This window comes from Schistocerca gregaria, chromosome 2 (assembly GCF_023897955.1).
Source record: "Schistocerca gregaria isolate iqSchGreg1 chromosome 2, iqSchGreg1.2, whole genome shotgun sequence".
In the NCBI taxonomy this organism is placed as follows: domain Eukaryota; kingdom Metazoa; phylum Arthropoda; class Insecta; order Orthoptera; family Acrididae; genus Schistocerca; species Schistocerca gregaria.
The window spans coordinates 767,125,762-767,148,536 of record NC_064921.1 but is presented as its reverse complement, the minus strand read 5'-3'; the positions used below and the strand labels follow the sequence as shown (position 1 = coordinate 767,148,536).

The 22,775-nt window shown below is 42.9% G+C and overlaps 1 protein-coding gene across 1 annotated transcript in view; it reads left to right on the top strand.

Annotated features, from left to right (window-relative positions):
* Window positions 1–22,279: 22,279 nt before the first annotated feature.
* LOC126334991 (sodium-independent sulfate anion transporter-like) overlaps window positions 22,280–22,775 on the top strand; it is a 206,127-nt gene continuing 205,631 nt past the window's right edge. The window contains exon 1 of the mRNA XM_049997806.1: window positions 22,280–22,578. Coding sequence (XP_049853763.1) covers window positions 22,539–22,578 — 40 coding nt within the window. The 5' untranslated portion in view covers window positions 22,280–22,538. The remainder of the gene's footprint in view (window positions 22,579–22,775) is intronic.

Below are 22,775 nucleotides of genomic sequence, written 5' to 3'. Positions count from 1 at the left end.
CATTCCATTAGAACTACTGACGGCCTTGGGACAACCAGTCCTGAGAAAACTCTACCAGCTGGTGAGCAAGATGTATGAGACAGGCGAAATACCCTCAGACTTCAAGAAGAATATAATAATTCCAATCCCAAAGAAAGCAGGTGCTGACAGATGTGAAAATTACCGAACTATCAGTTTAATAAGCCACGGCTGCAAAATACTAACACGAATTCTTTACAGACGAATGGAAAAACTGGTAGATGCAGACCTCGGGGAGGATCAGTTTGGATTCCGTCGAAATGTTGGAACACGTGAGGCAATACTGACCTTACGACTTATCTTAGAAGAAAGATTAAGAAAAGGCAAACCTACGTTTCTAGCATTTGTAGACTTAGAGAAAGCTTTTGACAATGTTGACTGGAATACTCTTTTTCAAATTCTAAAGGTGACAGGGGTAAAATACAGGGAGCGAAAGGCTATTTATAATTTGTACAGAAACCAGATGGCAGTCATAAGAGTCGAGGGGCATGAAAGGGAAGCAGTTGTTGGGAAAGGAGTGAGACAGGGCTGTAGCCTCTCGTCGATGTTATTCAATCTGTATATTGAGCAAGCAGTAAAGGAAACAAAAGAAAAATTTGGAGTAGGTATTAAAATTCATGGAGACGAAGTAAAAACTTTGAGGTTCGCCGATGACATTGTAATTCTGTCAGAGACGGCAAAGGACTTGGAAGAGCAGTTGAACGGAATGGACAGTGTCTTGAAAGGAGGATATAAGATGAACATTAACAAAAGCAAAACGAGGATAATGGAATGTAGTCAAATTAAATCGGGTGATGCTGAGGGAATTAGATTAGGAAATGAGACACTTAAAGTAGTAAAGGAGTTTTGCTATTTAGGAAGTAAAATAACTGATGATGGTCGAAGTAGAGAGGATATAAAATGTAGACTGGCAATGGCAAGGAAAGCGTTTCTGAAGAAGAGAAATTTGTTAACATCGAGTATAGATTTAAGTTTCAGGAAGTCGTTTCTGAAAGTATTTGTTTGGAGTGTAGCCATGTATGGAAGTGAAACATGGACGATAACTAGTTTGGACAAGAAGAGAATAGAAGCTTTCCAAATGTGGTGCTACAGAAGAATACTGAAGATAAGGTGGATAGATCACGTAACTAATGAGGAGGTATTGAATAGGATTGGGGAGAAGAGAAGTTTGTGGCACAACTTGACTAGAAGAAGGGATCGGTTGGTAGGACATGTTTTGAGGCATCAAGGGATCACAAATTTAGCATTGGAGGGCAGCGTGGAAGGTAAAAATCGTAGAGGGAGACCGAGAGATGAGTACACTAAGCAGATTCAGAAGGATGTATGTTGCAGTAGGTACTGGGAGATGAAGCAGCTTGCACAGGATAGAGTAGCATGGAGAGCTGCATCAAACCAGTCTCAGGACTGAAGACAACAACAACAACAACAACAATGCGGATTCAATACGCACATTGATAGCCATCCCCTCACCTCCTCAGTGCCATCACCTACACAAGAATGTCAGGTCAGTGGCATTGCCCCTCCCAGTGCTTCTGTACAGCACTACTCTCTTTGCAAACAGACAGCGTCGTTCCTCCTGTTGACCCAAATGACGCCCTGATAACTAGCATTAATAATGATACTAGTAACAGGAACAGTAATACAGAGGGCTTCCCCATTCGACAAGAGGCTTGACGTTTCAACTAAAAGAAAAATGTGCCAAGGCAAGCGTCAGTGAGCTGTTAAGTGCAGCATCATTCGCCAGTCAGACAGTAATTGGTCTTCCCCTATACACTTTGTTCAAAAGGAAGATTGGTCGTTCCCCATGTGTGGGGATTACAGAGTCCTCAATGTCCGCACAATCACTGATAGTTATTCACTCCCTCATGTTAAGGACTTTGCTCAACTGCTCAATGGTGCGTCAATGTTTAATATACTCAGTTGCTGCAAAGCCTACCAGTAAATACCTATGTTCAAAGACGACATTCCTGAGACTGCTTTGATCACTCCTTTTGGACTGTCGGAGCACTCAACATAAAAGTTTCCTGGATATGTTACCACGTCATAATGTATAAAACTGCTGCTACTGAAGAAAAAAACCAACGTTTTGGCCACGATTGCAGCAGTAGTTTTATACCTTATGACGCGGTACCATACCCAGGAAACTTTTATATCGACTGACTCTGGCCGCGGATGCCTACGCAATTATACTGTTTCATGCTGTATGGCCTCAAAACTGGGTCTCAGTCATGGCAATGCTCCATCGATTCGATACTGTCTAACTTTCCTTTTGCACATGCATGCCCGGATAACATCCTGATTTTTTCCTCTACCATCAAGGAACATGAACAGCACTTGGCTCAAGTCGACACATTTTCTAACAACAATGTTGAAATTAATCACAGTAAATCACAGCTAACTAGTGCCAGTGTCACTTTCTTTGGTCATGCTTTATCAGCTTAACGTTTTCATACATCATCTGACCACCTAGATCTTATTCGTACCTCGCTCTACTCGTGAACTACCATGATCTGTGTAGATTCCTCAGCATTATGAACTTCTACCGTTGACGTCTCTCCCACGCTTCAACTGTGCAAACCCCCTCACCAATGCTCTGATCGAAAAAACACCTTGGGTGTGAGGAAAGTGCCATGGACAGACGAGATGGTTTAAGACTTAGGCAGCTACAAGTCTGTCCTCACTCGTGCCATCACATTAGCTCACCAAAAACCAGTCGTTCACATCTCACTAACTGCTGATGCGAGCAACACATCCATTGGCGCAGTGCTGCAACAGCATGTCAGTGACAGCAGGGAACTTTTCAGATTCTTTTTCAAAAAATTCTCACCCACACAGTGTAAATGAACAACATTCGACTGTAAAGTTCTCACGGCCTACAAGGCGCTCAAACACTTCCATGATGATACTGATGAGCACTAGTTGATCATCATTACTAATCACCATCTGTTTGTAGATGGCTTTCGCAATCCCTGTAAGGATATGTCCCCCTGAGACCTGCGCCACACGGTCCTAATCTGCCTGTATTTGACATACGTTGACTATATATGCAGCTCTGGCAACGTGGGCGCTGAATATCTTTCCAGGGTGAACATTATCACGTCCCCTACTGATACGGATGAACTGGCTCACCTAAAACTAACGACACCAAGTTGACAGACATGCTGAAAGACACGAATTGCTCAATGACTCTCTAGCCTTGCCTGTTATCTGGCTCCACCACTCCTGGCGTGTGTGACACATCAGCAGGTGCCCTTCGCCTGGTAGCACCACCACCTCCTTGACTGCAGTGTTCATAGCGCTACAGAATCTGGCCCATCCTGGCATCGAAGCTACAACAAAACTGATCACAGAATGGTTCTTCTGGCCGGGATCAAGAACGACTGCTTACATACCTCACCAGTGGTGTAAAGTCGATAGACATACACAGCCCCCTTAGGGACATTCGACATCCCAAAAGGACGTCTGCGCCTTGTACACATCGATATCGTCTGGCCACTTCCTCCCTCTGATCGCTTCCCGTATATATTGTCTATAGTCGACCGAGTTATAAAATGTGTCGATGTCGTCCAACTAACCGCTATCACAGCACACACAGTCGTCCATGAATTCGTCGACTCTTGGGTTTCTCGCTTCTGTTGCCCTCCTTCATTACCTCTGACCAGGGCCACCAATTTGCGTCCTCGTTTTCTGCCAAACTTTGCAAACTTTGCTGTGCCGACATATTCCATACCGCTGCCTACCACCCACGTAGCAATGGCCTCATAGAGCGTTGGCATTGCCCCCTTCCCTTAAAACGGCACTCATGTACTATGTCAATCCCTGGTTCGAGGCGCTTCCATGGGTCCTCCTTGGAGCACACGTTGTGGGGCGGCGAAGAAGTTGTCGAATGAGTTGTTTGAATGTTCATTTCACGTAACAGACTATTGCCGATGCAACATATGTGGGACGGCGAAGAAGTCGTTGTTTAATGTTGAATGAAAGTTGAACATTGCCACCTTAAATCACGCGAGCCTGGCAACTAATTTGGTGGCCAGTCAGAAAGCGAAGGGAAACTTACTGACCTTAGTTCCCAGTCTGCACGGCCACATTCCTGTACAGCCCAGCTAAACGAAAAATATCCATAGTTCTTCACGGGATTAGGGCTGCTTCAATAAAATTTAAAGTTCCAAACAAGATTTTATTATCTTAAAGGCTCACACAAATTACTCGAAACTTCTGAAAATGCTAAAGACATTAAATATTGTTAATTCAGCCAATCGTTTAATAGTTCAGAGGCGACTTCTACAGCAAGTTCCTCCCGAATAGTTCATTACTCTAACTAACGGTGCTCTATTAATAGTTCGCAATAATGTTAAAAAAAAAGATTAATGCTCGCCTTAAAAGTGGAGTTAGTCACCACTTGCCACGCGGAATTATACTTCACACGGACGGCACAATAACAGTTTGTTACCGAAGTCTAAACGATCCAGGACGGTGTACAGTCCTCGCGATTTTCAATGTCCGTTTACATTGCTAAGTACGCGCATGTCACAGCCCGCTATGACGTCACCCGAGGCGAGGCGCGATCGGACGTTAAGCTCGCGTGGACTAGGCGTTGGTCTAATGCGGAGTGAGCTTACTACTGCCTCTGCCGCTCTTTTTATATAGCTCCGGCGCGTACCGCCAAGAGAGCATCTGTTCTTTCCGTTCCTATGCAGATGCCTGCAGCCTCCAAATGATCGCTATCTCAGGCACATAATCTTAAATATCACATTTAATAATAGCTTTACAAACTTCTCAATTTTTGTATACATACATCTGAGCAGTACAGAAGCACGTAGAAAATCTCAGCCCGCTAAAATTAAAACTTTACTCTCTAGAATTTTTACAATGGAACTAACGGTAGATTGTTACCTCTGAACCATAGCTTTATCAAGACTTGTATCAGCTGTTAATTATGCTACAAGACTAAAACTTGGTGTAGCTTTGTTAATTGTCCTATCTGATCATTGGTCTTAAAGAATTTGTTTTATCATTAAAATTTAAAGTACTTAATCTATAATGCTTATGTACATTTTACTCACAAAAGTAGTTTTTTACTAAATTACTAAAAAACTAGAAGAGGTAACTGATTGTGGTATTTCCATTATTATTATTAGGGTGAACTGAAGCATCCTACCAATTTTCAATATTGTAGCTCTATTATTTCGCGCCTCTGATTTTTCCGAAAAACGCGGATTCTGGAGTCAATTTTAGTTTTATGGTTTTGGAAACCAGCACCACTCATTAATGACTTCTTACTGCACCTTCTCACTAAATTTTGGCTTCCTAGCGTCATTATTTAGCGCCTCCTATTTTTCTTTCAAAACGTGAATTTTACGTAAACTACTAATTTTATAACATTAAGATTAGTTACCTGAAACATTATTACATAGAACTATACTTTAACAAAGTTTTACACACAAATCTTAATTTTTACTTTTATGTTAAATGTGGTGCAATACTATATGCAGGCGCGTTACGATGACGTGACGCTACTAGCAGTGAACTAGGGTAAGTCCCGTGCACTCGCTCGCCTCTGTATCTTATACATGATACAGCGCTTGCTTTGCTTCAACGTCGCCCATATTCGTTGCCCACAAAGAAGATTTACAAGCTTCACCTACAGACGCACTCCATGGGAAGCCCCTAATCCACATACTCCACGGCGAGACCCTAATCCTCCTCGCTGAGTTCGTCCTCCCAAATGATGAAGAAATCTTTGCGCTGATCGAGCATCTATGCGATCATATTTCCCATATCCGCACGCTTCCACCAAGGCCTCACTCTGTACCAAGTGTCTTCGAAAAAAGAGATCTCACACATTGTGATTCTGTCATGCTGCGTAACTACTCCACTTCTGCCTCTCTCCAGCCCAAATACTCGGGCCCTAAGGCCCTCAGTCAAATGTAGAATACCTTGGACATTTTCTTCAACATTTTTTCAAACGTCAGAGTTTCTGTGAAACAGGCCTGGTCGTTGGTCGTCGTCCACCTCCAGATTGTGCCAACAGAGACGTCTGGCATCTCTCCCCCATGTGATTTCCATATTTTTGCAACCCTGAAGGAAGACATTCGCCTGTGGCCGACAGGCGCTTCAGTCCGGAACCACGCGGCTGCTACGATCGCAGGTTCGAATGCTGCCTCGGGCATGGATGTGTGTGATGTCCTTAGGTTAGTTAGTTTTAAGTAGCTCTAAGTCTAGGGGACTAATGATCTCAGAAGTTAAGTCCCATAGTACTTAGAGCCATTTGAACCATTTTGAAAGACATTCGCTGCAGACGATTTGCTTTGGATGAAGAGGTGCACGCCTGGCTACAACCGTGGTTCCAGAGACAACCGCAGCCATTTCTCTATGAAAGTATTGACCGCCCTGTCTCACAGTGGGAAAAATTTATGAATAGTTATGGGCGTTACTTTTTTCCATCTGTCTCGTTTTCGTTTGACTGGCTCATGCTAAAGAGACTGCCTACAAACGATTGGCCGTCCTCTTTTGCAGTAACGCTCCGCAGTACGAATTCCTTACGAGACAGGCTTGACGGAGCACATCGACAATGTTCAAAAAAGGTTAACGCGTTTTGTATTGAAGCAGGACAAGGAAGATGTTGTTACGGACATGATAAGCGCGTTGGGATGGCAGTCATTCAAACAAATGCGCGTTCTCTGCGGCGAGATTTTTTCATGAAATTTCAATTACCAATTTTCTCCTCTGAATGGAAAAACATTTTTTTTTATTCTCAACTAAATAGGGAGAAATTACCATCGTAAAATAATAACCGAAATCAGAATTTGCACGTAAAGATTTAGGCCATCATGTTTTCCAAGTGCTATTATTCCTGGGTTAATGGACGAAATATAGCCTGAAAGATGCTCTATGAATACTCCGACAAGCACTTAAATGTGAATTACAGAGTAGTCATGCATATGTCGATGTAGATACTTCTATAAAGATGGGAGAAACATTATGTTTTGTAGTACTGTCGAGCATGAGGTCAATAGAGACATAGCACAAGCCTCGGATTGAGGAAGGATATCGCCGTGTTCTTTACAAAGGAGCCATCCTTGCATTTGCCTTAACCTATTTATCGAAATCAAAGAAAACCTAACTGTGTTTGGCCACCGAGCGAGGTGGCGCAGTGGTTAGACACTGGACTCGCATTCGGGAGGCCGACGGTTCAATCCCGCGTACGGCCATCCTGATTTAGGTTTTCCGTGATTTCCCTAAATCGCTCCAGGCAAAGCCAGATGGTTCCTTTGAAAGGGCACCGCCGACTTCCTTCCCTAACCCGATGAGACCGATGACCTCGCTGTTTGGTCTCTTCCCCTAAAACAACCCAACAACAATGTGTTTGGCCGAACGGGTGTATCATCTGATGTTCCCTGCGCATTAAAGTCCAGTGACTCACCACTGCACCACCTTACTAAGTGATTTAGCTATAAAATAATGTTTTTTGAAGGAGAGTTTCCAGAATGCGAATTGAAAAATTTCATTGTGACATCTCAAATCAAAATAGAGCACGCATTGGTCTGCGTTAGTTTTTTCTGCCTTATATTGTTACAACATAATTCAGCAACAAGTCGGCCTGAAAACGACAGATAGTTTTTACTTCCGTTTTAAAAATACAAAATGCGCTTCATTGTCTCCGTAATTTCAATTTCCAGACGGTAGACAAAAATATGGAAACACCAAAAACGCAACACATTACCATGCCAAACACGGTGTGGGAAACACGTTTACAGCGAAAACAGCTTCCAGTCGTCTCGAAATGCATAAACAGAGGTCCTATATGGTTATAAAGGAAATCATATACCAGGGGAAAACAGTGAAAAGTTATGGTAACGATGACGGACGACGCAAATTGTGTGAACACGGGCGCTGTGGTCCTGGAACACAGCATCACCATTCGGGAACAGACTCTGGACCACGAGATGGCTCTGATCAGCCAAAATGGTCACATAATGTTTGGCAATAACGTGACCCTGCTCGGTAACCATGGAACCCACGGAGTTGATGTTGTGGCTCCCCCCCCCCCCCCTCCGCCCTCCCCCCATCATCACCGAACCCCCACCATGTTTCATTCTTGGGACGTTCACTCGTTCTCAAGTTATAAACAGTGTGAAGCAAGACTCATCCAACCAACTGACTTTCTTCCGTTGTTTCGTAACACAGGTTTTAGTGGCTCTGATACCACGTTTTCTTGTTATGGGCGTGATGACTGGTGCTGGAATTTCGGCTCACCCTGCAGTTTCTTGCTTATGGTGCGACCCTGTTTTGTTTTGGTAGTGACGGGATTCGCGAGTGCAACATTCAGTACAACAGCAACTTTTTCAGCTCTCGACCCCTTACTTTCTGTCACAGTCCTCTTCAGTGACCGTCTTCGGGATTTCTCAACACAACTTCAATTGGAAAGACCACATAGATAATATTGTGGGGAAGGCGAGCCAAAGGTTGCGTTTCATTGGCAGGACACTTAGAAGATGCAACAAGTCCACTAAGAAGACAGTTTACACTACAGTCGTTCGTCCTCTGTTAGAATATTGCTGCGCGGTGTGGGATCCTTACCAGGTGGGATAGACGGAGGACATCGAAAGGGTGCAAAAAGGGCAGCTCGTTTTGTATTATCACGTAATAGGGGAGAGAGTGTGGCAGATATGATACGCGACTTGGGATGGAAGTCATTAAAGCAAAGACGTTTTTCGTCGCGGCGAGATCTATTTGCGAAATTTCAGTCACCAACTTACTCTCCCGAATGCGAAAATATTTTGTTGAGCCCAACCTACATAGGTAGGAATGATCATCAAAATAAAATAAGAGAAATCAGAGCTCGAACAGAAATGTTTAGGTGTTCGTTTTTCCCGCGCGCTGTTCGGGAGTGGAATGGTAGAGAGATAGTATGATTGTGGTTCGATGAACCTTCTGCCAAGCACTTAAATGTGAATTGCAGAGTAATCATCTAGATATAGATGTAGACGCTTTTGATCGCTTTGTTACTTGGAGGATGATGTTTCTCTGCCTTCCCCGTAGGTGGTATAAATCTTTGATACTGTGCCTCTTGAAGCGTCAAACGTTCCGCCTACCTTGGTTACGGAAGCACCACCATAAACTAACAATTTGCTCCCGTTTGAATTCACTTAGCTCCGGCATAATGCACTCGCAACTACATAGAACGCTGTTCTGGCCACGACTGACGCTTTGGAAGGTAATGACGACATTGCACCTATCATAGTCAAATATAGCAGCACAACCTACATGCTTGGCTAGCAGCTGCATTTATGTTCAAGTACGCATCTGTTGCAGTGTTTCCACATTTTTGACCAACCTCTGCAAGACATGCATTTTGTTCAATGTTTTTTTTCGGTGTGAAGCATCCAGCTTCGATATCCGATCCCGAAACGTTTGCAAAATACACATCAGTGTCAGCTGTAACATCTTCCTTAGCTCAAATCTTTTTCCAGACGCTTTCTCTTCTTTAGTTCTGGGAACTGTAGAGTGTCAGAGAGAACCAGACCTAATGAATATAGCTTTGGGGTAAGGTGGATTCCACGAGACTGGATGACTTGATTTTGGCTGTTCAGGAAACGTTATACTTCAAACATCACTTCTCAATTATTCAGAATATGTCTGCCACGAAATAGTTTCTTCACGTGAGAAAAGATGAAGATGGCATTGGGTGCCATATCAGGAGAATACGGAGGGGATAGGGAAAATACGATAGTTTCAGGAAATGTGACTGTGTCCTGTTCAGAAGAAGATGGTGCGCTGTCGTGAAGTACAACACCCCCTCTTGGACATTTTCATGGGGCCCTTCGTCTTGACATGTCTCCCATAACCTCTTCAGGAGATTTTAGCAGTGTGGTCCTGTGACGGTCTGCCCTTTGCAAGGATAATGTGTAATCTGTTAACACCACACTATTGCATTCCCAACAAGACACTCAGCGTCATTTTGCCTGAAGACGGTTGAGCCTTCTTATATTTTGGTGCTGGTAAATCGACATGCTTCCATTCCTTTGTCTCAGACCACAGTGATACTCCGAGCACTCCTCCATGGTGATTAGGAGGCTAAATAAACCATCTATACTGGCCTGACTGGGTTTCTAAATTTCCGATGCTCTCTCGGTTTGGCGGGCTTTTTGAACGGGTGTGACCAATCGTGGAACCCAGCGGGCTGCGATCTTCCTCATCCTGAAAATGCCGTGCAAAACGTTGACTATTGATCCATGACTGATTCTCACTTTTGCTCCTATCGCCACCATAGTAGGGTTGGCAGACTGAATTGAGAAAATTACCGAACATCTTCTGGTAAAAGGATCTGCTGAGGTGAGAGTGAACACAATAAAACACTCAGTAAACAGTAAAAATTATATTTATTATGGCTAGTAATAGGTTCCAACAAACTTTTGTTACCTTTAATTTTTTGGGAAAAGTCGTAACATGTCGCGAACATCAAATTACAATGAATGGATAATTGTGCTTTTACAGAATCGACACTCAGTTTGTTGCTAGCGTCAGACCGCAAATGATTTGTGTGTTTGAAGACTCTTTCCATATCCTTTTGATAATTTTTATGTTAGGCGTTCATTTTCTCTTCAGAAACGTTTTCCACGAAGACGATTTTGTGGAAGCAGAAGCTTGCCATTTTAGTTGTTCCAAAGCTTAAATCAGTATAGAGATCCAAGAGCGCTAATATCCGGGGATCCGGGGAAAGGAGAAGAGAGGAGCGCGATCATCCCCCCACCCCCACCCCGAGATCTCAGGGAAATGAAAAAACATGGTGTAATTAGGTGTTTTTTTTTTTCAAGAAAATGATTCAAAAGTCAGTATTATGCAGGTTTTTATCATGGTCGGAACTGGAACTTTCTACGGCTACTTACAAGTCGCCATTCGTCTTCCACAACCCCTCCCCCCTCCCGTCTAGACTCCCCTTTCTACAAACTATCGTATGGGTGTCCTTGTACGAATTTCTTTGTACAAACTATTCTTATCAATGTCTCCTTCAACACCCATCAGGTATCGGGCTTGTACATATTTATAGGTTAGTCAGGTCTAAAATGCACTGCACACAGTAAAGTCAATACGCAACTCTGTCCAACTTTGAGGTTCAAACTATTAAATGCAGAGAAAGAAAGAGAATAACAATGATTAATCACGATCTACCTACAACATAGAACGTGCCGGCTGTCAAGAGAACACCACATGTTTATTGACTTGATCTAGCAAATCGATAAATAAATTAGTGACATGAACAGAATTCTAATGATACCGAACCACTCACACTTAGGTACCGAACACCGAACACGGGGCTGAAATACCGAACAACTCAGTACAAAATCCGATAAGGCCCGTCTTCGCGCACAACAGCCTTCACTAATCTTGTGATTGTTGGTTCTTCATAGAAAAAATGTTCTGCCACCTCGTTCTTCGTGAATCAGACAAGTCTGGCCACTCTGGTACAGTATCTGTCATTACCCTTCGTGCCATATGATGTACTGTTGCTTTACATTTCCATGAACTCAACATGGATTGTTGCAGTGTTGCTACCCTTCAAATGTGGAAAAATAATTACCGTACAACAGTAGACTCTTTGTGATTCAGACTTATTTGGCCGCAGTGCTGCCGTCTGTACCATCTAACCTTCGTGTCATAAGACAGTGCTTGTTGCCATACCCTTCCACCAATTCAATATGGTTTGTTGCAGCATTGTTCCCCCTCAAAAGCGGAAAAATAATTACCATACGAGTTCCAGTCTTCATAACTCAGACTTGTTTGGCCACGCTGGTACCGTCTGTGACATCCAAACTTTATGTCACTTGTTCTTGAATACTTCAACCAACTCAACATGGATTGTTGCAGCGTTGTTACTCTTCAAATGCAGAAAAATAATTATTGTACGATGTTCCGCTCTTGGTGATTCAGACGTTTTTGGCCACACTGGTCCGTCTCGGCCTTCGAACTTTCGTGTCATATGATGATGCATTGTTGTCGTACACTTCCCTCACCTCAACACAGACTGTAGCAGCGTTGTTCCCCATCAAATGCAGGAAAATATTTACTGTATTATATTCCGCTTTCCCTGATTTATCCTTATCTGGCCATAATGGTTCCCTCTGTACCATCTTACCTTTGTGTCAGATTATGTTGCATTGTTGTCGTACACTTCTACCAGTCAACAGGGATTGTTCCCATATTGTTCCCCTTCAAATGCAGAAAATAATTACGTAAGCTAATCCAGTTTTTCTACGAACTGCGACTTTTTTTTTTTTTTGTTCATCTAGCGGCGTGCTGTGGTCCTCTGGACCAGGACCCAAAATATGTACCTGTAAATAAACAAAAATATAGTAATGTAACTGGGCTTTACCAAGTGATACCTGTAACACTCACATCCCCCTCCATAGATGAGTGATCAGTGCGGGGGACAAAATGTGCCTTCTTGTTTGAGGCAATTACAAGAAAGAAAGGATCTTCGAGCAAAACGACAATAACAAATTACGAATAATTTATAAGTTTCTCGTGCATATTTTGTAGAGTTTTCTGCATAATACACACATCAAAAAAGTTGTGCATCACCTCGGTTCCAAGAGTCCCGGAACCTGCACAGAAAATTGGAATAGAGATCAACACAAACACCATTTCCATCCTTTTTATTGCTCATGAAAACCACACATTGCATGTCGTACCACCATACACCGAGACCTTCAGAGGTGGTGGTCCAGATTGCTGTACTCACTGGTACTTCTAATAGCCCGTAGCACGGCCGCTTGCATTGATGCATGCCTGTTTTCGTCGTGGCATACTACCCACAAGTTCATCAAGGCACTGTTGGTCCAGATTGTCCCACTCCTCAACGACGATTCGGCGTAGATCCATCAGAGCGGTTGGTGGATCACGTGGTCCACAAACAGCCATTTTCAATGTATCCCAGGCATGTTCGATAGGGTTCACGTCTGGAGGACATGCTGGCCTCTCTAATCGAGCGATGTCGTTATCCTGAAGGAAGTCATTCACAAGATGTGTACGATGGGATCGCGAATTGCCGTCCATGAAGACGAATGCCTAGCCAATATGCTGCCGACATGGTTGCCGTATCTGTCAGAGGATGGCATTCACGTATCCTATAGCCGTTACGGCGCCTTACATGACTACCAGCGGAGTACGTCGGCCCCACATAATGCCACCCCAAAACAGCGGGGAACCTCCACCTTGCTGCACTCGCTGGACAATGTGTCTAAGGCGCTCAGCCTGATCGTATTGCCTCCAAATACGGCTCCGGCGATAGTCTGGTTGAAGGCATATGCGACACTCATCGGTGAAGAGAACGTGATACCAATCCTGAGCGGTCCATTTGACATGTTGTTGGGCCCATCTGTACCGTGCTGGATGGTGCCGTGGTTGCAAAGGCGGACCTCGCCATGGACGTCGCGAGTGAAGTTGCGCATCATGCAGCCTACTGCGCACAGTTTGAACCGTAACACAACGTCCCGTGGCCGTTCAACATGATGGCGTTGCCGTCAGGGTTCCTCCGAGCCATTATCAGTAGGTATCGGTCATCCAATGCAGTAGTAGCCCTTGGGCAGCCTGAGCGAGGCATGTCATCGACAATTCTTGCCCCTCTGTATCTCCTGCATGTCCGAAAAACATTGCTTTGGTTCACTTCGAGACGCCTGGACACTTCCCTTATTGAGAGCCCTTCCTGGCACAATGTTACAATGCGGACGCGATTGAACCGCGGCATTGACCATTTAGGCATGGTTGAACTATAGACAACCCGAGCCGTGTACCTCCTTCCTGGTAGAATAACTGGAACTGATCGGCTGTCGGATCCCCTCCGTCCAATAGGAGCTGCTCATGCATGATTGTTTACATCTTTGGGCGGGTTTAGTGACTTTTCTGAACATTTAAAGGGGCTGTGTCTGTGATACAATACCCACAGTCAACGTCTATCTTCACGAGTTCTGGGAACCGGGATGATGCAAAACTTTTTTTTGATGTGAATATCTGTAAGAGAATTCAGCTATCTGAAAATTAAAAAAAAGATTTATTAGTCTTCTATCGTTCTTCACCGAAAATTGAAAGAGGTTGTGATTAAATGCTTTGTGCTTGTCTGCCGTCATTGTTCAGTGACTCTTGATCACCAAAGTTAAATAAAACTCTTGGGCCGTATAAAACGTGTAAAAATTAGTAGGATCTGATTTTGATACTGACGAAGACAGGTTCTTTCTCAGTTATGAGAATCAGTAGCGAAAGAGCCAACATGGAGCTCGAATCGCTAGGTCTCTGAACAATGCGATTTCGGTCAGTTTTAATACGGCCTTTGAAAAATACAGATTGCAGATTTGATCCATTGACACTGATTTTTAGAATAGAATTATAATATTTCAACTATTACTGTTAATTGAAACACTGTTAGGAACTACAGCATGCTTCCTCATTGATACGACAGATAAGAGAATAAGTCTCCATGGGGCAATACAAGAATGAAAAATTTGCTTGTTAAAAAATAAACGATAAATCGCGTTAGCAGCTTCTCATGCTGTTTATACAAATACTTGGTTTCTGAACTTTTTAAATATTTAGTATATAATTCTATCACACTTATTTTCTTGAATTTATATAATGTAATGTTCTAGGGTCCTGTGTTCGATTCCCGTTACTACCAGAGATTTTTCCACAGTACGAGGACAGGAAATGGATGTGTACAGTCCCGTGAGGCCAACTGAGAAGCTGCTTGACTCAGCATTGGCGGTTCCATGGCCAAGAAACCCGACAACAACCGGAGAGCGGACTACTGACCATATGCCCCTCCATACAGCATCAAAAGACGGAAGTGCCAGAGGACGACACGGTGGTCGGTCGGGTCCGATTGGCCCGTCTAGGGATAGAACGCGGAACTAGTACTGATGAATAATGATTTTTTCCGTTTGCAATTCAGGCCTTTTGTCAGGTATTTCTTTTATTCAGTTAGTCCAGAATAGTTCCGTAGTGAGAGAAAGACTTTTTTTTTAGCTTTGGAAGACAAACAGGAAGAAAAATCTCTTATAAAACGCATTAAACACTGGCCATAACTTTGACAGCTGTTAACATAATGGTAAGACAGATATTTAGGAACCAGGTTTTAAATTGTAAGACATTTCCAGGGGCAGATGTGGACTCTGATCACAATCTGTTGGTTATGAACTGTAGATTAAAACTGAGGAAACTGCAAAAAGGTGGGAATTTAAGGAGATGGGACCTGGATAAACTGAAAGAACCAGAGGTTGTACAAAGTTTCAGAGAGAGCATAAGGGAACAATTGACAGGAATGCGGAAAAGAAATATAGTAGAAGAAGAATGGGTAGCTTTGAGAGATGAAGTAGTGAAGGCAGCAGAGCACCTAGTAGGTAAAAAGACGAGGGCTAGTAGAAATCCTTGGGTAACAGAAGAAATACTGAATTTAACTGATGAAAGGAAGATATATAAAAATGCAGTAAATGAAACAGGCAAAAAGGAATACAAACGTCTCAAAAACGAGATCGACAGGAAGTGCAAAATGGCTAAGCAGGGATGGCTAGAGGACAAATGTAAGGATGTAGAGACTTATCTCACTAAGGGTAAGACAGATAATGCCTACAGAAAAATTAAAGAGACCTTTGGAGAAAAGAGAACCACTTGTACGAATATCAAGAGCTCAGATGGAAATCCAGTTCTAAGCAAAGAAGGGAAAGCAGAAAGGTGGAAGGAGTATATAGAGAGCCTATACAAGGGCGATGTACTTGAGGACAATATTATGGAAATGGAAAAGGATGTAGATGAAGATGAATTGGGAGATACGATACTGCGTGAAAAGTTTGACAGAGCATTGAAAGACCTGAGTCGAAACAAGGCCCCGGGAGTAGAACTACTGACGGCCTTGGGAGAGCCAGTCCTGAGATACCTCTACCACCTGGTGAGCAAGATGTATGAGACAGGCGAAATACCCTCAGACTTCAAGAAGAATATAATAACCCCAATCACAAAGAAAGCAGGTGTTGACAGATGTGAAAATTATCGAACAATCAGTTTAATATATCACGGATGCGAAATACTAACGCGTATTCTGTACAGACGAATGGAAAAACTGGTAGAAGCTGACCTCGGGGAAGATCAGTTTGGATTCTGTAAAAATATTGGAACTTGTGATGCAATACTGACCCTACGACTTGTCTTAGAAGCTAGATTAAGGAAAGGCAAACCTACGTTTCTAGCATTTGTAGACTTAGAGAAAGCTTTTGACAATGTTGACTAGAATAATCTCTTTCAAATTCTGGAGGTGGCAGGGTTGAAATACAGGGATCGAAAGATATTTACAATTAGTACAGAAACCAGATGGCATTTATAAGAGTTGAGGGGCGTGAAATGGAAGCAGTGGTTTGGAAGAGAGTGAGACAGGGTTGTAGCGTATCCCCGATGTTATTCAATCTGTATATTGAGAAGGCAGTGAAGGAAACAAAAGAAAAATTCGGAGTCGGTGTTAAAATCCATGGAGAAGAAATAAAAACTTTGAGGTTCGTCGATGACATTGTAATTCTGTCAGAGACAGCAAAGGACTTGGAAGAGCAGTTGAACGGAATGGACAGTGCCATGAAAGGAGGGTATAAGATGAACATCAACAAAAGCAAAACGATTACAATGGAATGTAGTCGAATTAAGTCGGGTGATGCTGAGGGAATTAGATTAGGAAATGAGACACTTAAATTAATAAAGGAGTTTTGCTACCTGAAGGGCAAAATAACTGATGATGGTCGAAGTAGAGAGGATATAAAATGTAGACTGGCAATGGCAAGGAAAGCGTTTCTGAAGAAGAGAAATTTGTTAATATCGAGTATTGATTTAAGTGTCAGGAAGTGGTTTCTGCAAGTATTTGTATGGAGTGTAGCCATCTAAGGAAGTGAAACATGGACGATAAATAGTTTAGACAAGCAGAGAATAGAAGCTTTTGAAATGTGGTGCTACAGAAGAATTCTGAAGATTAGATGGCTAGATCATATAACTAATGAGGAGGTATTGAATAGGACTGGGGAGAAGAGAAGTTTGTGGCACAACTTGACTAGAAGAAAGGATTGGTTGGTAGGACATGTTCTGAGGCATCAAGGTTTCACCGATTTAGTATTGTTGGGCAGCGTGGAGGGTAAAAATCGTAGATGGAGACCAAGAGATGAATACGCTAAACAGAGTCAGAAGGATGTAGGTCGCAGTAGGTACTGGGAGGTGAAGATGCTTGCACAGGATAGAGTAGCATGGATAGCTGCATCAGTCCAGTCTCAGGACTGAAGACCACAACAACAACAACAACAACAACGTTTCTTGGTTAGGGACACAGGCTTACACGCGCTGTCTTGGCTGTTGTTTCGTTTCTATCGTGGAGTTTTAGACCAATGTCTTATCCTAAATGTCTTATCCTAACTATTAAATCGGTGCATGGAATTAGTTGAATTATGATTAAAACTATCCAAACTTTGGTGAGAAACTTGTAATGGCGTTGAACAACAGTCAACAAATGTGACAATCATACTGTAGAAATCTTTCGTACAGTTAATTCTTCGCGTAAATTGCACCGACCTACTACCTCTGATATAGATATTGGTTCAGCTATTGCATGGATTCTTATCTTCGATTATTATAAACCAAACGTAGATTTTCCCGATATTTTCATCCGTGGCTGTAGGTTTCAACACTTTTCGCAAGGATCGTCGTCAAGACCATAACGGTCTCTTTTAAATTTAGTTACCTAATCTTTTTGTATGTTGAAAATGAAAGGCTGAAGAATAATATTGACGTCATGATATTCCAGTTAACCAATCTGAGCGATACATATACGAAACGATTAAAATTCAATGTAAACGTAATTTTTACGAATATAAGATTGGCACTTGACCTATGTTACTGGGTAACGTCGACGAAAATAACAAAGTTCCACTGATAGTAACGCTATCTTTTAGATAAGCGTAGAAATAATTTGCACGCCCTAATAAATTCTCACAGAAGTTTATCTAAGAACTGACTGTACAACTACGACGTTTAGGAATCCTCAGTAAATATTTTCGAGGTGCTCGGTAGTTTGAATTTCACAAAAAAGCTGTACGACTCCTTTATAACTGGCTTAATGATCTAACTAACAATCTGGTAAAAGGCAAAGGCAATCTGTCATCAATACGATGACATCTAGTAAGACAATGTCGTACAAAAACCAACAATCTAGCTGATGACTACTTTACCAGATTAGACTCATCTATCTGCTGTCAGAGAAAGCATTGCAGGTTTTAAAAACATGTCGAACAAAATGATCTAAGTTCTTCGATGTTTCCAAGTATGCTGTAACTTCTCCTGACAATGATTCAGGGCGTTACATACTCGTCATGTGCCGTGAGGAAGACAATAGATACCGCTCTGATGGCCATGATTGTTAACACCATCTCAGTCTTAATCCCAGCGTTCTTTGATTACCGTATCGCTGACGGACATGAAACGTGCTATATCTCAGGATGTCTGATATGGTTTTAAGCTGCCTGAGAAGTTACATGTCACCTTCTCCAAAATTAGATGTTTTTCATTATCTTAATTCCATGTACTATAATGAATCGGTATTTTGTTAGCCGATTCTATGTCCCAGATGAATTAAAAGTGGGCCAGTCGACCGTCATGTGTCTCCTTCTACGCTTTCTCGTTTAGGTCTTAAGTGAAAAACGAATGTTCCACATATTGTAGATCGTCTTAAGCGTAGGGAGAAATTCACATATGATTCTCACTTCTAGAGAGTGGTCCATATGTCTGGCGCTAATGACCCAACTATCGTCCTTCCTAAGGATAAAATTAACTGTTCTACATGTATAAGTGCTCTCACGATTCTTAAATCTAGGATTGTCTCTGTGACATTCTGAAAGTTTGCTGAACATCAAATATTCTGGCCCTCTACCTTCCGTGCACTCTTATGTTTGCTCTTGTAGTGTGGCTTTACTGCCCTGAATTTGTAATCGTACATTTACGTCACCTTGAAAATTGTATTCCAAAAGTTCTCTGATGATAAGATTGATTCATTCATGTTATACGGCTGCAGTTTGCCATCGAAATTATTTAACTTACATTTGGACTGCATGAGAAGAGAGTGGAAAAAATTCGTTCCTTCAGGGAGTACTAATGAACCAAAGATGTCGCATTAATTGCTTACTATTAGTTGGCATGACGAACATCCAGAATGACGAAGAGCAACTACGAAAGTTAATGTTTATTTAGAACTGTATAGCTCAAATGGCTCATAGCACTTTGGGACTTTACATCTGAGATCATCAGTCCCCTAGACTTAGAACTACTTACACCTAACTAACCTAAAGACATCACACACATCCATGCCCGAGGCAGGATTCGAACCTGCGACTGTAGCGGTCACGCACAATAAAAAAGCACAACTAAATTTTACAACGTAGCGGAAGCGGTGCCCAGACTGGATTATGCCAGGCACGAAGAACTGAATACTTATCCATAAATGAGAAGCTCAAAAGTACATACAGAAATGGAACCACTGTAATGACAGAATGGAGGGGGTGTCTGAAATGCCCCAAACAGTTCTACAAAGTAATCCGAACTCCACCGACAAAATTTCAGCGATTGTTCACTGATATTTTCTGAGTATTTTAGCGTAGTGAAGACCTGGTGCTCGTTACAGATGATAACGTAATTATGATGTATTCGGTTTGTTACCGCAAGTACTTTTGTTTCCGTTAATATCTCTTCTCAAAGGCAAAAAGACCCTGCAATATTCTATCAGCAAAACTTACAAAACAAAGAGCACTGCAACAGCCATTAAAATCAGAAGAAACGTGACACCTTAAACAAACGGTGTTCAATCTGTTCTGTCAGTGCACATTACAATACATAACAAAATGCACAATGGTTGCTTTACAGGTCTTGCTCAAAATGTTGACCAACATGAACATGCAGAAATACAACTGAGCACCACCTGCTGTCTTATGCGCCCAAAAATTCGAGTTTGGCGTACGAATCGCGGTTGTGACAATCCTAGCAATCGTGAACTAGGCTCTTCACGTGCCATCAGAAGGCAAAATACAATGGTGCCATGTCTGTTGATCGAGATAGCTGTTTAACGGGACCACCGTGAGCAGTCCATTGTTGCCCAATCTGTACATCAATGTCGTTCCTAACATTGAGTCAAAGTATGCCGGGGCAAAGTCATGTTGAAACCACATTAGCTGAAGAATTCTCAGCAGCATATCTTCAGGGTACTGTGGGAAATCACGTCGTTGGAATGTTTTGTACACAACTCTGTTCAGTTTTTAGTGAAGTAATCACATAAACGCTTGACTACACATTCACAGCAGAGGTGTATGGGTAAGGTCGTCACACCAATGCATGTGTATTGCTTAACATAGCCTTTCTTGTAAGCCCGACTTCGTCGGTGAACGAAATCAGGAAAATTATGCGTTCAGCACATTGTTTGGGGAACCAGTTCGCTAACTCACTTCCACGTGGGAATTCCGCTTGCTGCAAATAGTGAACTTTATGTTACAGGTGCGATTGTTGTTATTGTAAGACTATGAAAACATTTCTTTGCGTTGTGTTAGAGCTTATTCAACGCGTCTACAATTTGTGATCGTTACTAATCGCGTGTAATACATTCTCTACCAGAATGGGTTTTCTGTTGTAACCAGCACAGCCAGAATCTTCAGTCCTGAAAAGGAAGGGTCCGGTTCACGTAAGCATCTAGATACAAATGAGAAAATACGGTGTTGTGGTTGCAATCCCTGCGAGGACAACTATTATGCACGAATTATTAGTTGCGCAAACCGTTTTATTGGCAGCATATCTCGGAGTCTCGGAGACCATTCCTTGCTATACTAGCAAGAGCTTTCATAAATTGTTCATTGATACTTTAGAACATTTTCGCTTTGATTAGTGGCTTCCCTTCAGGAAATGTCATGTTGGCAGTACTAGTATAACCTGTAGATATAACCTAAAACCTTCCGCTCTAACAAAGTTAAAAAAGTAACACTAATTAAAACTGAGACAACTAACTCCTAAACAGCGAAGAAGTACCTTTCCTGATCACCAGACTGTAGTCCTTTATTGAACCCCAAATGTCTCTGCCGCATGATGGGAAAACAGTAGGTTAAGAGACTGGTCTCGCTTTTGGAAAGAGTATTCGACTCTCAGTCCAGCCATCCAGATTCGAGTTTCCTAAGGGTTCCCTAACTGCTATAGGAGAACACCAGGTTGGTTACCTCGAAAAAGGACAGGGATGAGTTTCTGCCCTATCCTTGTCATATCCGAACTGGTGCTCGGTCTCTGAAACCTCATCACCGATAGAATGTTAAATCCTAATTTTTCCATTCCTATCGTCTACGCAGCATCGTGTGGAGCCTGGGCGCTAGAAAGTGTTGTTGGTGATTCGTCAATAGGTTTCTGAACTCGACAGTTCCATCGACGTGTACCAGAGGGGTAGGTTGTATACTGGAGCCAGTTTTCGCCCTTTCCCTGCAAATCTTTTCCTTGAAATGAAATGTCGTGTGTCTAGGGCCTCCCGTCGGGTAGACCAGTTGCCTGGTACAAGTGTTTCGAGTTGACGCCACTTCAGCGATTTGCGAGTCTACGGGGATGAGATGATGATGACAAGACAACACCCATTCCCTAAGCGGAGAAAATCTCCGACCCAATGGGGAATCGAACCTGGGCCCCTTTGCATGGCATTCCGTCGCACTGACCACTCAGCCATCGGAATGGACATCTTTTCCTTAATCATTGACAGGAAAATATAAGTAGTACTAAAATAGGCAAATGTCATCACAGGCTTCCTCAGAGCTACACACTTTTCGTACTAGGCTGACTAAAGATGGAGACTCTACCACAGTGTATTGGAATGGTTATGAACGACAGTGATAACAGGTCATATAGTTCAGATTCGAACAAATGACAAGTGAGAAGCACTGTTCCTGCTGACAAGCTCGTGTAACTGTTTACAAAACGGGAAATTCATGAATGTCCACGAAGGAGTTCGACGTATTCAGATACCTTTGGGACTATGTTTTTGAGGTTTCTCCAGCATGATGATATCCATTCATAAGTGTATCCAGCATATTATTTGTTTCAGAGCGGTATAGTATCTCAGACAAAACTAATTGCATGACAATGTATTTCCACTCCAGCACACAATTATGACCTCAGGTAGGAAAACCGAGTGGGGTGGCGCATGCGGGAGGACGACGATCTGGACTGTCAGCTCATTCCATAACAAGACTGGCAAGTCGCGACTCCTGCGCCAGACTGCCGCCGGCGTCACAGCACACCCGCTCGCAACAGAGTTCAAGGTCGCGCGCCGGCTGCCAAGTTCACAGGATCGCCGACTGTGGCGGTAGCAACAGCGCCGGCAGCCGTACTGTGCACAGTTCCGCGTGCAGCGTCACAGTCAGCTGGTGGCTCGGCCGTGTAGGTTATGATAAATAGTGGCGGCGGGCGTCCTGCGTCTGTGACAGCACCGCACCATGGCGCAGTCCGCAGACGCCGACCCTGGCTCCCTGTCAGGTAAGGTTGGCAGCCGTGCTACGCGGGAACAGGGCCAAGCAGCTCGCACAGGTCTAAACTTGGTTGACGTGCAGAATGGAACACTTGCGTTTTCTGTCTACTGCTACTGTTGTTTTCAGTTTCGCGTGTTGCTAAACAATTGTGAGGTATACATGTGTTCGTGACGCATCATATTATAAGTGTAGATGTATCCAACT